Raw genomic sequence first — 13,868 nt, 5'->3', positions numbered from 1 at the left:
GGATTGTGTGGCTAGTGAAATGCTCCGATGCGGTTTCCAGTCACAGGAAATTAGAAAAATTAAAACTGATTATCATGGGGAAAACAAATACGAAGTTACCTGCAGTATGTTGCTAGTTGGGTGTTACTGCCTGTGGGCCAGGGAGGGTTAGAGACCGCGGTACTGGAACATACGCACCTGTTTCTATGGTTACTTGTGCCTGGTTTTGTTGGAGTGTTTATTACAGGAAAGTAATGACTCATATTACACAGTGGGGCTTTTAGCACCATTTTTTTGCATTAGAGTATTAGAAAATCAAAGGTATTTAAATTACTTAGTGAATTTATACAGGCAGTATTTCTAAACTAAAAATGGTAAATTTTCTAACCAGTGGGTCATAGAAGTTTTTACTGAGAAATGCTTTTTGGCCATGGATTGAAGTATGTGTCCATGTAATACTTAGTGACTTAACTGTGGTGGTAAAGATTTAACCTTAAAGTTGCAAAGAAAAAATGTACAACATACTGACTTTCAGAATGTATTTAGAAATTCCTCTTTCAATATACAGACCAGTTAGATGAACAAAACTTTACTTTTCAGTAATGTTCATTTTTTCCCTTTCTAATATCACTTTTAGGGATTACTTTACTGGTTTTCTTCATGAAAGCAGATATTATTATGAGATAGCAGTGAAATCAACTTATTGGATAACATGTTATGTATTCAGGTAGGAAGACAGGGAACTTAATCCCTAATGTGCCTTTCTGTGTTGAAACTTGCATTTTCAGGGAAGTCTGCTGTAATTAAACAATATTATTTTATTTTAGTTTTATTTATTTTATTTTATTTTATGCCCATATTGTCTTCTCTCTTAATATGAGAAAGTAAAACAAGATGAAAAAATGTTAATGACATCCAAATCCCTGTGGAAGGGAATGAGAACATTTTCTGTGCAGCTGTCTTTTCATGAAAATGACAAAATGTGTATGGGATTTTTAAGGCAGTAAACTGAATGTAAAATTTTATTTCAGATTATTGTGTTCTCCACCAGTAATACAAATATTGCTTTCTTACAGCTATACTAAGGTTGCTGATTCAGTAAACTTTTCCTGTTCTCTGTAGTATAAAATGGATTCTCCAGCTTTTATTAATGATAATTACCAAATAATAAAATCCTCTTTCTGAAAAGTGCCTCCTTCTTATCTATTCCAACTTTCATCATTGTGGCTTTTTTTTTTGTTGTTGTTGAAAGAGCACTGTGAATGATGATCGTAAATCTGAGTCTTGTCATGCTAGGTGAGACTGTTTGCCTGTCAAATCTTCCTATTCAATCTCCAGGCAGTATGTGATGCTTTGGAGTGAAAGCTTTCACCTTGAAACATTTGGATCCAAATCCGCCCATTGCATTCACCATAAATGTAAGAGCTGGGGAAGGGGAGAATATTGCTGGATGAAGCACAGCAGTGTTTAACACACATCACCACAAGGCTGCAGAGTACTTCCAACCATGAGCAGACATCCAGGCATGTGCAACTAGGTGTAGAACTGGAGTCTACAAGGAACTGGCATCTTGAGGAGATTCTTAGATGTGTACAACCAGAGAAAATCTGGCTTTGAAGGGACCTGTGGAGATGGTCTGGACCAACATCTTACTCGAAGTGGGGCCTTAATTTGGTTATCCAGGGTCCTGTCAAGCTGAGCCTTGAATATTTTGAGCAATGGAGATGCTAGCACTTCTTTGGGCAATGTGTTACAATGTTTAGTTGTTCTCATGGTGAAGATTTTTTTCCTGTGCACATCCTGGAAACAGTTTTGTTCCAGGTGGGGGGATCCTATCAATCCTCCTTCTGGTCAGCCATATTTAGATTTGCTGAACCCCTAAGACATCCAAAGGATCCGAGTCGGCTAGTAGGGCAAAACTTATGGCACCAAATATGGATGGCTAATCAGCAGATGGAGAGGGAAATGAAATTCAGGCTTTCAGTGCAGTAACCAATAAAATCTCTCTGCAGGGCATGTTGGCATCCAACTGCAGCAGTTAAGCAGTGTACCAAGAAAGCAATGTAATACAGCAGCGAAGCAGCCTTCCCCACATGTTCTATAGCCATGCCTGCAGTTGGGTATTGCTAAGAAGGTATTGGCATCTGTCCTCTGTTGACTATATATGAAGGCTGTGCCAGGCAGCTCTGAATAGTGAGCAGTCTGAATTACTTGTCACTCAGCTGAACTGAGATGCTGTACAGTGATTTGGCTGATACAGGAGGTGTGTTGAGGCATCCCTTGCGTTATTTTGTGGCAATGGTTATTGTACTTGAAGGGAGTGTTGTGTAATGTTTTCATGTTTCTGTTTTGGTTTTAAATCTTCTTGTTAACAATTTGGTTTACACCACCATTTTTTAATGCCTCCAAACACCATCACACCACCACCACAACGGCAAATGCTGTTACAGGATTTGTAGCAAGTAAAATGGTCCTGGTTTGTCTGTTTGAAAGTCTTGATTCTTGTTTCACAGCCAGGATCGTTTCTTCCTTTACAGGCTTTCTGGTGTTTTTGTGGGTTTTTTTCTTTCTATTAGAAATAGTAAATAACATGGTGAATACTATAACTTAAAAAAAAACCCATTACAATGTGAAAAATGAATTAAGTTTGGTGAAGTTAATTACATAAATTAACAAGAGTCTAGTGTGTCTTAAAGTAGTTTGAGACTGTTCTTTAATGAATGAGACCACCTTACATCTTCATTGGTAATTCCTAAAATAGTCTGAAAACCTCAACAAATTCACTTAAATCTATTTTTTTTTAATTCTTACAAATGATTAAGTAGTGGTTCTGTAGTGATTATAGCTTTTTTGTAGTGATAGGTTGGAACTGTGTGTGTTGTGTGCCTGTAGCATGCATGGCATCACCCTGTAATCCAAAGGACCAGTAAGAGCTGTGTTTCATTTTTTTAATTATAAATAGAGAAACTTTGCTTTGTGTGATGTATGATCAAGTGATTTTTCCAATGTTTTTCTAACATACAATACAAAATTGCTATAAATTTTGCATTACATGTTATGACAAAGATAGATTATGCAGTATGTAATGTGTTACTTAGAAGCATCTGATGATGGAGCAGTTGAGTACACCACCTGAGTAGTTAGAAATTGAACGTGTTTAACTCAGTGATGATAAAGTGATATTACACCCACTATAACCGTTTAGAGTTAAGCTTCACACAGTAAATTCTAATTTCACTGTCTGTTACAAATCAATTACTTTTATGTGAATATATTTTAAATAAGATTCTTTCCTGTGAATGAAGACACTGAGGAACAGAAGACATACAGAAATGAGAAGCTGTGTTGTGTGGTGTTGTCCCCTCGCCTTATTTCTTTTTCTTTCCAAATACAGACTTTAAATACAAAAAAAAGTTGGTTCATTTTGAAGTGATAATATCACCGTTGCAGAGGGCTAACTTGGAGGTGACCACTCATTTTAAAATATGCCATTTTATATTTCTTTGGTTATTAACATGGTCTTAGCTAAGCAGTCCACAATTCCCTTTGTTTCCTGCATGGATCATCATTTTACAGTCACAGGAGCTCTTTGCATTAAAAGATGGTTAGTATGTAATTTGCTGGTTGTTTGCGTAATAAAGTGCTTCAGGTTGAATTTTTTTTCTCACATAGAGTAGAAGATGGACTTTTAGGTAGGTGGTGCAGTTGAGAGTCTGTCTGTCTGTCTGAGGTCCTGCTTCAGTCAGTCCCTAGGATGGCTGAAGAGTTACGGAGCTATGAAGAAGGAAGCACGGGGCTAATGTTTGACACATGAACAGATTTGAGAAATATTTTATGTTCAGGAGAGCAGAAGAGGAGGATGGAGAACCAAAGTCAGAGGCAGCTCTTTTTGTTGGCTGTATCTCTTCATTCTCTTTTCTATGTGAGGAAAATGTTGAAAGTATTTGACAGGCTGGGGGCTGGGCTGGATTGTCCACATCATTCTGCTACTAAACAGACCTGTAAACTGCGAGGTTTTAAGGAAATAGGGAAAGTTTGAAGTTGAGCCCGAAACATAAGGGATGTATGCATAGGTCTGAATGGATGGGAGATACATACCTCTATATGCGTGTATGTATCTTTATCTGCATTTGCAGACGGGAGAGAGAGGTTAAGGTAGGTGCTCCCTTGAGCTCTGATTGAATTTTCTGTCCCGCTCCCACCTCCGTGCCCCGTGGTGTTTGTGTGGAGTAAGGGAATGGGGGAGGGAGGGTCAGTTGTTTCCTGAACTCAGCTGTGCCATCTCTTCTAGTTTGCTATTTATAATGAGCATAGCAGAGAGGGAAAAAATGATACTCCCAAACTCCGAATCTTCCTGTTCCTTCAGTTTCCTCCTGTGCATTTATGCTGCTCCTAAAATGCCAGTAAATGTCAGCCTCCACTCCTTAATGCTTATTTGTAATGCTACACAAAGTAGCCCACAGGGTGATCTGAAGAATTTGCTAGAGTTGATGTGCTTTATTTACCACCATCACATACAGGATGCAGTGACCATGATAGAATAATAGCAAAGTCGCTAGTTGTTACTGAGCTTGCTGGTCTTTTTGAGTTTGTACCATCTTTCAGCTATCCTGTTTGTTAGAGACTGTGATGAAAAGTGGGAGACTAAGGTTCTCCTACTGACAGACCCAGGGCTGCAGAACTCCTTTCCAGAGCAGATGATGGTAAATCTGATTACTCAGAGCAGATGTTATATCACTTCTTTTTTTTTCAGCTTTCCCACTGAGGCAGCTGGAAAGAGGCGGAAGGGAAGGATTCAGAGAATAGGTTGTAGTCAGGGATGAGAGAGAAAAAAGAAATCCTTCAAGGCAAGCAGGGAGGCAAAGGAGGCTTTTTAATTGTAGGATTTGCTGTTCATCCTGAGGTGTTCCTAAGATGATAAGAGATAAGCAGGGCAGAAATGACCTGTGAGGTGACTGTGCTGTCATCTTGCTAAGCTGTCTACCTTACCAATGAGATACTGAAATTGCTTAAGAAAATTAGCAGACATAAACAATCTTCTAGCAGATTGCTTTATGCAATTTGGATGTTGATTTCCTAGAGTATTTTGTGTTCAGCAAGGTTGATAATGAAATAAAAAACTACAGTCTGGCTAGTCTTTCCTTCTGGAGTAAGTTAAATTGTAATGGCTCTCATGGAGTGACAACCTCAGATGTTATCGTGTCTGTCTGTGGTTCTGTATTTTGTACTGGCTCACATTTCCAATGAGTTAGGTCTTACAGAACTGTTTTTTAGCATGAACTTGTGTAACGACTGTTTAGGGCACCTAATACTGGCTATTTTAGCTTTAATGTGCTGTTTACAATTGAGAAAGTGTATCTTCCAGCATCTAAGTGCTGTTATTGGGGTATAGTATTGCATGTGAAAATAAAAAATGAAGAAATAAGCTGGTACATTGTACTCAGTTAATGTAATGGTACTAAAACTAAGCAAAAACTGGTGAAATAAGGAGAATGTAGGGAGAAGGCAGGAGATTTATTTGTTGGTCTTATTTTTGAATAGGTAAAGAAACACTCAAGATCTTATGCTGAACTTGAGGTATTCTTCCTTAGTTATAACAACATTGCCATAGACAATTATTGGCATATAAAAATTATATATGGCAAATAAAGGGGATATTTTAATTCCAGACTGTTATGTTAAACTTGTCTATTCTTTTGGGATGTCAAACTTCATATTAATTCAGATTAGCATCTCTAATCTGGGGCAGATTTTTGATCCATTCCACGTGTGGTTTATCAATAAAGCCATTTCCATAATTGTGTACTAGCCTAACTGTGATGCTGACCTGTTGTAGATTAACTACTGGGGGAAAAGACAGAAGTATATTAGGAGAAACTGAGGGGACTAGGAAGGGTATTACAAAATAACAAATGGGCCTCTAATTAACAAAGGAAAAATTGATCCATCTAACAGCTAAGCAGTATTGCTGCTTTGGACTTCAGATTTTTTTGGTGTATCTTAAAATGCTTTGTGTTTAATAGTTGTAAGTTAGTTAGCTAGTCCACTGAGTTCAAGTGACACCCCCTAGTTTGCCTGGGAGAGGCATTAAGTGAGGGCGTGGTTTACTGTACAAAAGCTTTCCAAAGGCTGTCCCAAGCCTGCAGTTGTGGACTGGCATCCACTGCTCTGCTAGAAGCAAATGATTTTGTTGTCTAGATTGTAAGTCATGTTGCTGGAGAAGCTTTCATGACTTGCTATGCACATTGAAGAATCTACTGTCCACTGTAGGCAGCAGGGAGCCAGCAACTTTAATGACTTCAGGAGGTTTGGATTAGTCTCAGCATGAGGCTTCTAGTCTACAGTACTAATCCTTCATCTTTTGCAAATGTTTAGGTCATGTTTCAAAGACTTACAAACCATAATGTAAATGGTCTGGGATAGCGCATTCACACACAAAAAAAAAAATACTAAAACAAACCTCATCAATAATTCTCAAATTTAATCAGACATGATGAAAAAAGGGTGAGGGATTAGCACATTGCAATACTTCAACTATTTCAGGTAAGATGCCTTCAGGTGTATTTAAATTTCATATATCTGTATTCCTTTCCAAGTTTTAAGAACAGTCTGCCATTGACCATGAGCGTGGAATTTCAGCCCAAGGCTTTTTTCAAGTGTGAATGAAACTCACTGTTGATTGCTATTAATATGTGAGTGCTAACCTCTATTTAGTCAGATTTTTCGTGGAAGTAGCACTGGAAGTCAATATCAAGATTCATACTAAAAAGGACGTTCTGATTTTCACATTAAGCAGGATGTGGTTTTGCCTTAAAAATGCTTCCAACCACAAATAGCATCCCATATGCAGATGCACAGTATAAATGTGTTAAAGGTTCCCCACCACATCCACTGCCAGCCAAATGACAAACATGAAAAGGATTTAGCCAACACCTCCCTATATGTAAAGAGAAAAGGGCCAGAACCTCCCCCCAAATGAATAGTTTCGACGGATGTAATTCAGGTGCCCTAAATTTCCGCAGGCAATCCACTGGAAGCCTTCCTGGCTGGGAGGATGTAGCGTTGGAAGCTGGCCTGATGTGGCAATGAGAGAAGTGAGGTGGTGGAGCAGCCTGACTGGTGAGAAGGCTGGGAAGGGTCACGACATCTTCCTTTGTGAGGAGAAAACAGCAGAGCTGCTTCAATCATGCCGCACCTATTGTGGAAAGAAAAAGCAATTTCTAAAAAAAAAAAAAAGATTCGGCTTTTAGCGAGTACTTGATGGGTTATTCAGAGCAGAGTGACTACAGGAACTCCTGCACAAGTTCATGCTCATGTTCATATGTACAGCAAAGCTCAGGGAAAACTTCTTGTTTTAAAAGGTGCTTAAAAGAAGAAAAGCAAGTTTCAAGGAGTTCTTTGGTGAGAGAAAGACCAATCAGCGTCTTTGTTCTGAGCCACAATTGAAGGACTCCAGGTGCATGTTGATACAAATCTCACCAGAGATATTTCACTAGGAGGGAACCAGGGGGAGAGGAGAGCAGGCCAGGAGATGGATGGTGTTGGTAGCTGATCTCTGTAGAGAAATAACATGTGTCTGCTTCACAGTTTCTGAACATAACCACTGAAACCATAACACCGAGTTTGTTCAGCCTTGGGTGAAGAGTTACTGATTAGCTCTGACTTTACTTAGGGAACTTAAGTCTACTTTTTTCAGGAAAGAGACGTTAAAAATACGATGCAAATTTGTTGTTCTGTTGCTTCCCTGTTTTGCCGTCTTCCTCCCCTTAATTCTTGGATTGAGAACTTTAACATCCTTCTGTGTTAGAAAATCCTCTGTCTGAAAATAGGATTGAAGTTCTCTGTCCTTTATTTCTGATTTGAAAATCACTTGCTGTATTTTCCTTATATCCTTGCTTTATTAACTTCTGTCCTGAAGAAATTTTGCAAGTGAAATAAAGCTTTTTTAAAAAAAACATATTTGGTCTCTATTTACACAATATATCTTGCTGTCACCTACTGCAAGGAATGATAAATCATTTTTAGGATAGTGTATGTCATTGAAAATATTAAATTAAACCAAAACATCTTGTCTGTGCTTTCAGCATCAAGGAAAATGCTGAGACATTTAAAAACAAATACAGGTTGACTGAAATAGCTGTCGCTGAGATAAGAAACAATGTGTATCAAGCCAGGAATCACGTAACAGGCCAAAGTCCAGTAATGTCTTCAAAATTCTTGAGATGTGACAGTACTTTTTTCCTCAGTTATACCTGTGAAAAGTGGATATCAAACACTGTAGTTTGTATCTGGAAGAACACTAAACAGAGAAAAGGAACAAGACAATGTATAAGGCAGGGGAGGGTATATCCAGTCGGCTGGGAGAAACCTTGTTCAGAAAGGGATGTTTATGTGCCCCGAGATGCACTGCCTGTGTCTCTGCATACATTTTTACTTGAAACCAGGGTATGCACTTCCCTTAAGTCTAGTCTTGTCTAGTCTGCCTTTCAACAAGCTGCATCCATCTATATGCATTTGGTCCCCAACTTCCTCTATGCTCCATGTGGGTGGTACATCAAACTAACTCTCAGCTGTAACCTACCTAATAAATGTGGATTTTTTTTTTTCAGTTCAGTAGTTAAAGTAAAGCGCGAGGCATTGGCATCCCACCAAAGAAGTGTTTTTATAGCTTGCAGTGGAGGGCCTGTGTTGTATGTCAATGGGGATGGTGTGAGACGTGAGGAGATGGAAGCATGCAAACTGGAGCAGTGCCTGAGAATAGCGTAGTGCAGAGAAAACTGAGCTTGGATGCAACCTTCTACATACTCCTTTTAGGAGTGATCTTTGGAGTGGACTTATCACCACGATCATGCTCAGGTGTTAGAGAGCTCGTTGAAGAAGCCTAAAGCAGACCTGGAAAACAAGCAGGAAGGCATATGGGTCATCAAAGATCCAGTGCTCAGTTTTCTTCCCTGAATTTCTTTTATTCAGTAGTGCAAAGTTATGCTCTGAATCCTTGTGCTTGACAGTTCATGGAGTGCCAGTAACATAAAAGTTGAGAAGCTCACCATACATACTATTAATGAAGTCTAAAGAATGATCACTTTGAGATGGTAAAGTGTTGCTCAGGAAACGTCCAAAGAAACTTGAAAGCCTGCACTGTGATGAGATGGCAGTTACTGTCTAGTGTTTTTGAAATGGCAAGCCTTTGCTAGAGCATGAAAAATGATGGAAAACATATGAAAAAATGAATGTACAGTGATACTGATTTGATTTAAGCTGTTGAGCAATATTGAAGTAATTGAATGGCACAATACTAGATAGCTAGCATTTTACACTTATCTTCCTATGTAAGTGTTTTGTAATGGGTGATACAGTGGCAAAGTCAGTCCAGTGCTCTTTTTTTTTTTTCCCCCCTTTTTTGATTTACATCAAAATGGAAATAATAGGTTTCTTTGTAGGTTCTTTTTTATATAAGCTGAGGAGAAGTACCGTACAAGAAAGAAGGTACCATTTATTCACCCAGAAGATGTGTTTATATGTTTCCAGCATATTCTAGTCCAGATACTGGGCTGTTCGAGTCTTTCAAAAGTGGCATTTTAGAAGCGGTACAGAGAAGATGGATGTGGTTGTGATATTTGTAAATCCTGACAGTAAACCAACAACAATTAACCTCTTAGCTTTTTTTCTCTTTAGGGTGATAGCTCCTATGTAAAGGATCGTTGGTGTGTGTTTGATGGATTCATGGTCTTCTGTCTTTGGGTGTCACTGGTTTTACAGGTAGTTATTTCACTTACCTCTTTCAATGAATAGTTCCTTAATTGTGAAAAACGTGTGGTACAACTAAATAATTACAAGTTGTGGAAGTATAGCTGTACATGGGTCAAATTATTTTTAAAATACCGTGCTGAATTGAGTAACTGCGTAATTGCACATTGCGGCATATCTATATTAGTAGTAGAAGTTATCTTGATTAATTTTTCTTATTGAGAACTTATATATTAATCTGAAGCTTCTTACCATAAACCCACTGCATAGTCAAAAGGAGAGAGAAGGATCTTCAAAGAGCTATTAAATCTCTTACTCTGTATGACAGTTGTGCTCATCTCCTTCCATTGAGTCTAGTAGGATGCCATGGTGACTAGCTTAGACAACTACAGGCAGAATGATTCCAATGGTAGATGCTTGTCATGCTGTAGGTGTATAGGTGTGGTGAGTGGAGGGGTTTCATGTAATATGGCCCACATCTAACACGACCTTTTCCAAAATTCAAATTAAAGCACAATGGGAAAAATAATAATAATAGACATTTGGAAACAAATTGATTAAATTTTCATAAAGAAGGGAACTTGGACATGTTGCAAAATACAAAAGAGTATTAAGGTACAGGTCAAATTTTGTCCTGCAAACCAATCAGTCCATAACCATAGCCAGTTGTTTGGGTAAGAACAGTTTGAAGACTGTGAGACTGGGCCTGCAATAGTAAAAGGATTGTAAAAGTGCTATAGTGATTGCTGTTAGGCATAACTTACCCACTTCTGAGAAATTTAAAACACCTTGTAATTTTCTGCTTTATACCCAGGAGTAACTTTGGTACATCATGTATGCATGTAGAGTGAAGGTTGATCATTACAGACAAGTTCCAGGTTCCCCCTCCCTTTTCTTCGTACTTCGAGCACATATTAGATTACAGAGTTTCTCTCAGAGAGTAAGAGACAGGGATTAAACCAAGACATTTTCACCCAATCATTAAGCGAAATAGTCTTTATGGAGTGCCTAACCTGTCAAAATATTAAGGAAATGGTTCCTTGCTCTGTGGCTTGGCTGAAATTTGTAAGTGGAGTCTAGAAGAACGTGTACAGTTTTTACATGGACTTGGAATTAAATGGAGAATTTATAAGCATGTACAACTCATAAGGCAGTCTGTGTATATGTACCTTTACATTATAGCAAAAAGAAAATAGTGGTGTGCAACACTAACATGCTGTTTTTTGTATTTGGAAATGTGAATTACTTTTAAATGAAGTTTTTGGAAACTTGTGGGGTAGGACTAGCACAGAAGCAGGCAGCTGGCACCAGCTTGCACAGCCTTCTTGAGCTGTTTGAGACAGAAGCGTTATGAACATAGGCAGAGTATATTTTTGGAATTTCATTAGGGTAACTTAGGAATGGATTAAAGGATTTACTAAGACTTTTCTTTTAAAAATATAGTTAAAATGAACCATGAAATAAACCAAGAGAAGATTGAAAATGAAAACAAAAATCATACATAGTATTCATAGTTTTAAAAGTTCTGTAAATGAATACAGCAACAGGACAGGGTCATCAAGAAAACCTCCCGATTCTTTTGTTTGTAGGTGTTTGAAATTGCTGAAATAGTTGACCAGATGTCACCTTGGGGCATGTTACGGATTCCACGACCACTCATTATGATTCGAGCATTCCGGATATATTTTCGTTTTGAGCTGCCAAGAACTAGGATAACAAATATCTTGAAGTAAGTAAGGCTGTTACCCAAAGAATAGCAGAGAAATGTTCAATTTTGACTTAGACGGGTTACTACACAGCTCAGAAAATGACCCTGCACACTTAATGGGCATTTTCTTCCTGAGTTTTAGTTTTGGCCAAAAAATTCTTGCTATTTTCCATATTTAAGGAATCATTGAATTGCCTAAAAAGTTATCAAAACTGTAAAATATTTAAATAAATCTTAAAGCATTTTGCTAATAACTGTAGCCAGCAATTTTCAACCAATGGCAGTAAATTCTGCTCCCATTAACGTGGGCACTTAAGAATGAAGGTGAACACTCTTAGCAGGGTAGTATTCGTAAATAAAAGTACTTGAGCGTGTGCCCTAACCATTACAGTTACAAGTGCACCTTTATTGGTATATGTACAGAGATGCTTACATGGAAGCAAACACAAATAAGTATGTTTGGTACAGTGCGTAATGTCAAAAGCCATGTAATGTGGAAGAGTTTTTTGGTCTTATTTGGTATCAACTTTACTTCATCATCATATCCTGTCTATTTAAGTCATTAGATACTGTTTTACAAAAGGTAGACTTTATACCTTTTATTTGGGTTTTTTTTGTTTCACCCTTTGTAGTTTACAGCTGGTTTAATTACCATAACTTAAAGGTTTTAAAAAATCAGGGCTCCCTTTTCTATCTCTGCACAGAGTAAGAGATCAATTTTAAGAACAAATTTTCTGCAGCATGAAATACTACTTTCTCTATGTAAGCATATTTTCTATTCTGGAGGTTTTCAAAGGAGGCTTCACATTGCCTGTGCATTCAGTGTCATATTTATCTTTTTGCCAGGCGTTCCGGAGAGCAAATCTGGAGCGTTTCAATTTTCCTTCTGTTCTTTCTCCTCCTGTATGGGATCCTGGGAGTGCAGATGTTTGGAACTTTTACATACCATTGCGTGACTGATGACACGCAGCCAGGGTGAGTTAGCCTTTGCAGGCATGTTGTGGCACTGTTCTTTCATTGCATATGTAAAATTGTAGTTAGTGTCAGTGGGTGTAAAATGGATTTAATAGACTAAAAGCTGTGCACCAAAATATACTAAGATAAGTATGGGAAAGAAAAATGTTAGGAATTATGAAAAATACAAATTTTAACTGTGACAGCAAGATTGCAAATTGTGGCATTTGACTGCAGTCTGAGTTAGGGGTGTGAGTGACGGGGGGTGGGGGCGCTGGGAGAGCAAGAGAGCAGAGGAGGCCTTAAGAGGAGTGTCCTGGTTTCAGCTGGGATGGAGTTAACTTTCTTCTTAGTAGTTAATACAGTGCTGTGTTTTTGAGAACAATGTTGATGGCACACGGGTGGGTTTGGTTGTTGCTGGGTGATGTTTATACCAAATCAAGGACTTTTCAGTTTCTCAGGCCCTGCCAGCGAGAGGGCTGGAGGGGCACGGGACATTGGGAGGGGACGCAGCCAGGACAGGTGACCCAAACTAGCCAAAGGGGTATTCCAAACCATATGACATCATGCTGAGTATATAAACTGGGAGAAGAAGAAGGAAGGGGGGGACATTTGGCATTATGGTGTTTGTCTTCCCGAGTAACCCTTACGCAAGATGAAGCTCAGTTTCCCTGGGGATGGCTGAACACCTGCCTGCCCGTGGGAAGTGGTGAATAAATTCCTTGCTTTGCTTTGCTTTTGTGCACAGCTTTTGCTTTACCAGTTAAATTGTTCTTATCTCAGCCCTTGAGTTTTATGTTCCTTTCTGATCCTCCTCCCCATCCCTCTGGGTGAGGGGGAGTGAGTGAGTGGCTGTGTGGTGCTGGGCTGCCAGCTGGGGTTAAACCACAATAAGTGGAGCATTGCCACTTGTGGCTTATTTGGGTCACTGATGATTCATCAGCTTTTGCTGTTCAGAACATCTGGATGTGGGATCAAACCTAAAGTATAGGGTGGAACTACCCCTATAATCTCACACCCTTTCTGGATTAAGAGGTTGCTGGGACCTTGTGTTCAGATTTAAAGTGTTTTTACCCAGCCTTTGGAAAATATTTACGATTAGTATGTTAACACTGGTGATCAAGTTTTTGATTCAGCACATACTTAAACACAAGATTAACTCGTAGTATACCCTCTTGTCACTGGGATGGCTCATAAAATCACAGATAAGTGTGCACTCACACATCCTGTTGAATTGAGGGCTTGACTGTATGCTCCATCACCATTACATTGTGAGAGTCCATTGTATCTATTTCTTCATTTTGTCCCTGTTTCTTTGGATAGGGCAATGTTAGCTCTGAAGCTGTAGCCTTTGCTTTCATCAAAATTGGATCTTTTTATTCCTGTATTGAATTTGTCAGAACATAAAATAGAGTAGACATTATAAGTAAGCAAAACACTGCTTAATCTGCTACTGTGCTGAATAAAAAGTCTTACTATT

The 13,868-nt window shown here is 38.6% G+C and overlaps 1 protein-coding gene across 3 annotated transcripts in view; it reads left to right on the top strand.

Annotated features, from left to right (window-relative positions):
• The window catches only part of NALCN (sodium leak channel, non-selective), a 250,055-nt gene that overhangs the window by 23,449 nt on the left and 212,738 nt on the right, over positions 1-13,868 (top strand). For all 3 annotated transcript variants that reach the window (XM_080375646.1, XM_080375645.1, XM_080375647.1), the window contains exons 4-6: positions 9,655-9,738; positions 11,316-11,455; positions 12,281-12,409. In XM_080375646.1, the coding sequence (XP_080231772.1) occupies positions 9,655-9,738; positions 11,316-11,455; positions 12,281-12,409 (353 nt within the window). The remainder of the gene's footprint in view (positions 1-9,654; positions 9,739-11,315; positions 11,456-12,280; positions 12,410-13,868) is intronic.

The sequence above is a fragment of the Falco punctatus genome (genome assembly GCF_963210335.1).
Source record: "Falco punctatus genome assembly, chromosome: 2".
Classification (NCBI taxonomy): Eukaryota; Metazoa; Chordata; class Aves; order Falconiformes; family Falconidae; genus Falco; species Falco punctatus.
This window is presented reverse-complemented; position numbering and strand designations above follow the sequence as displayed.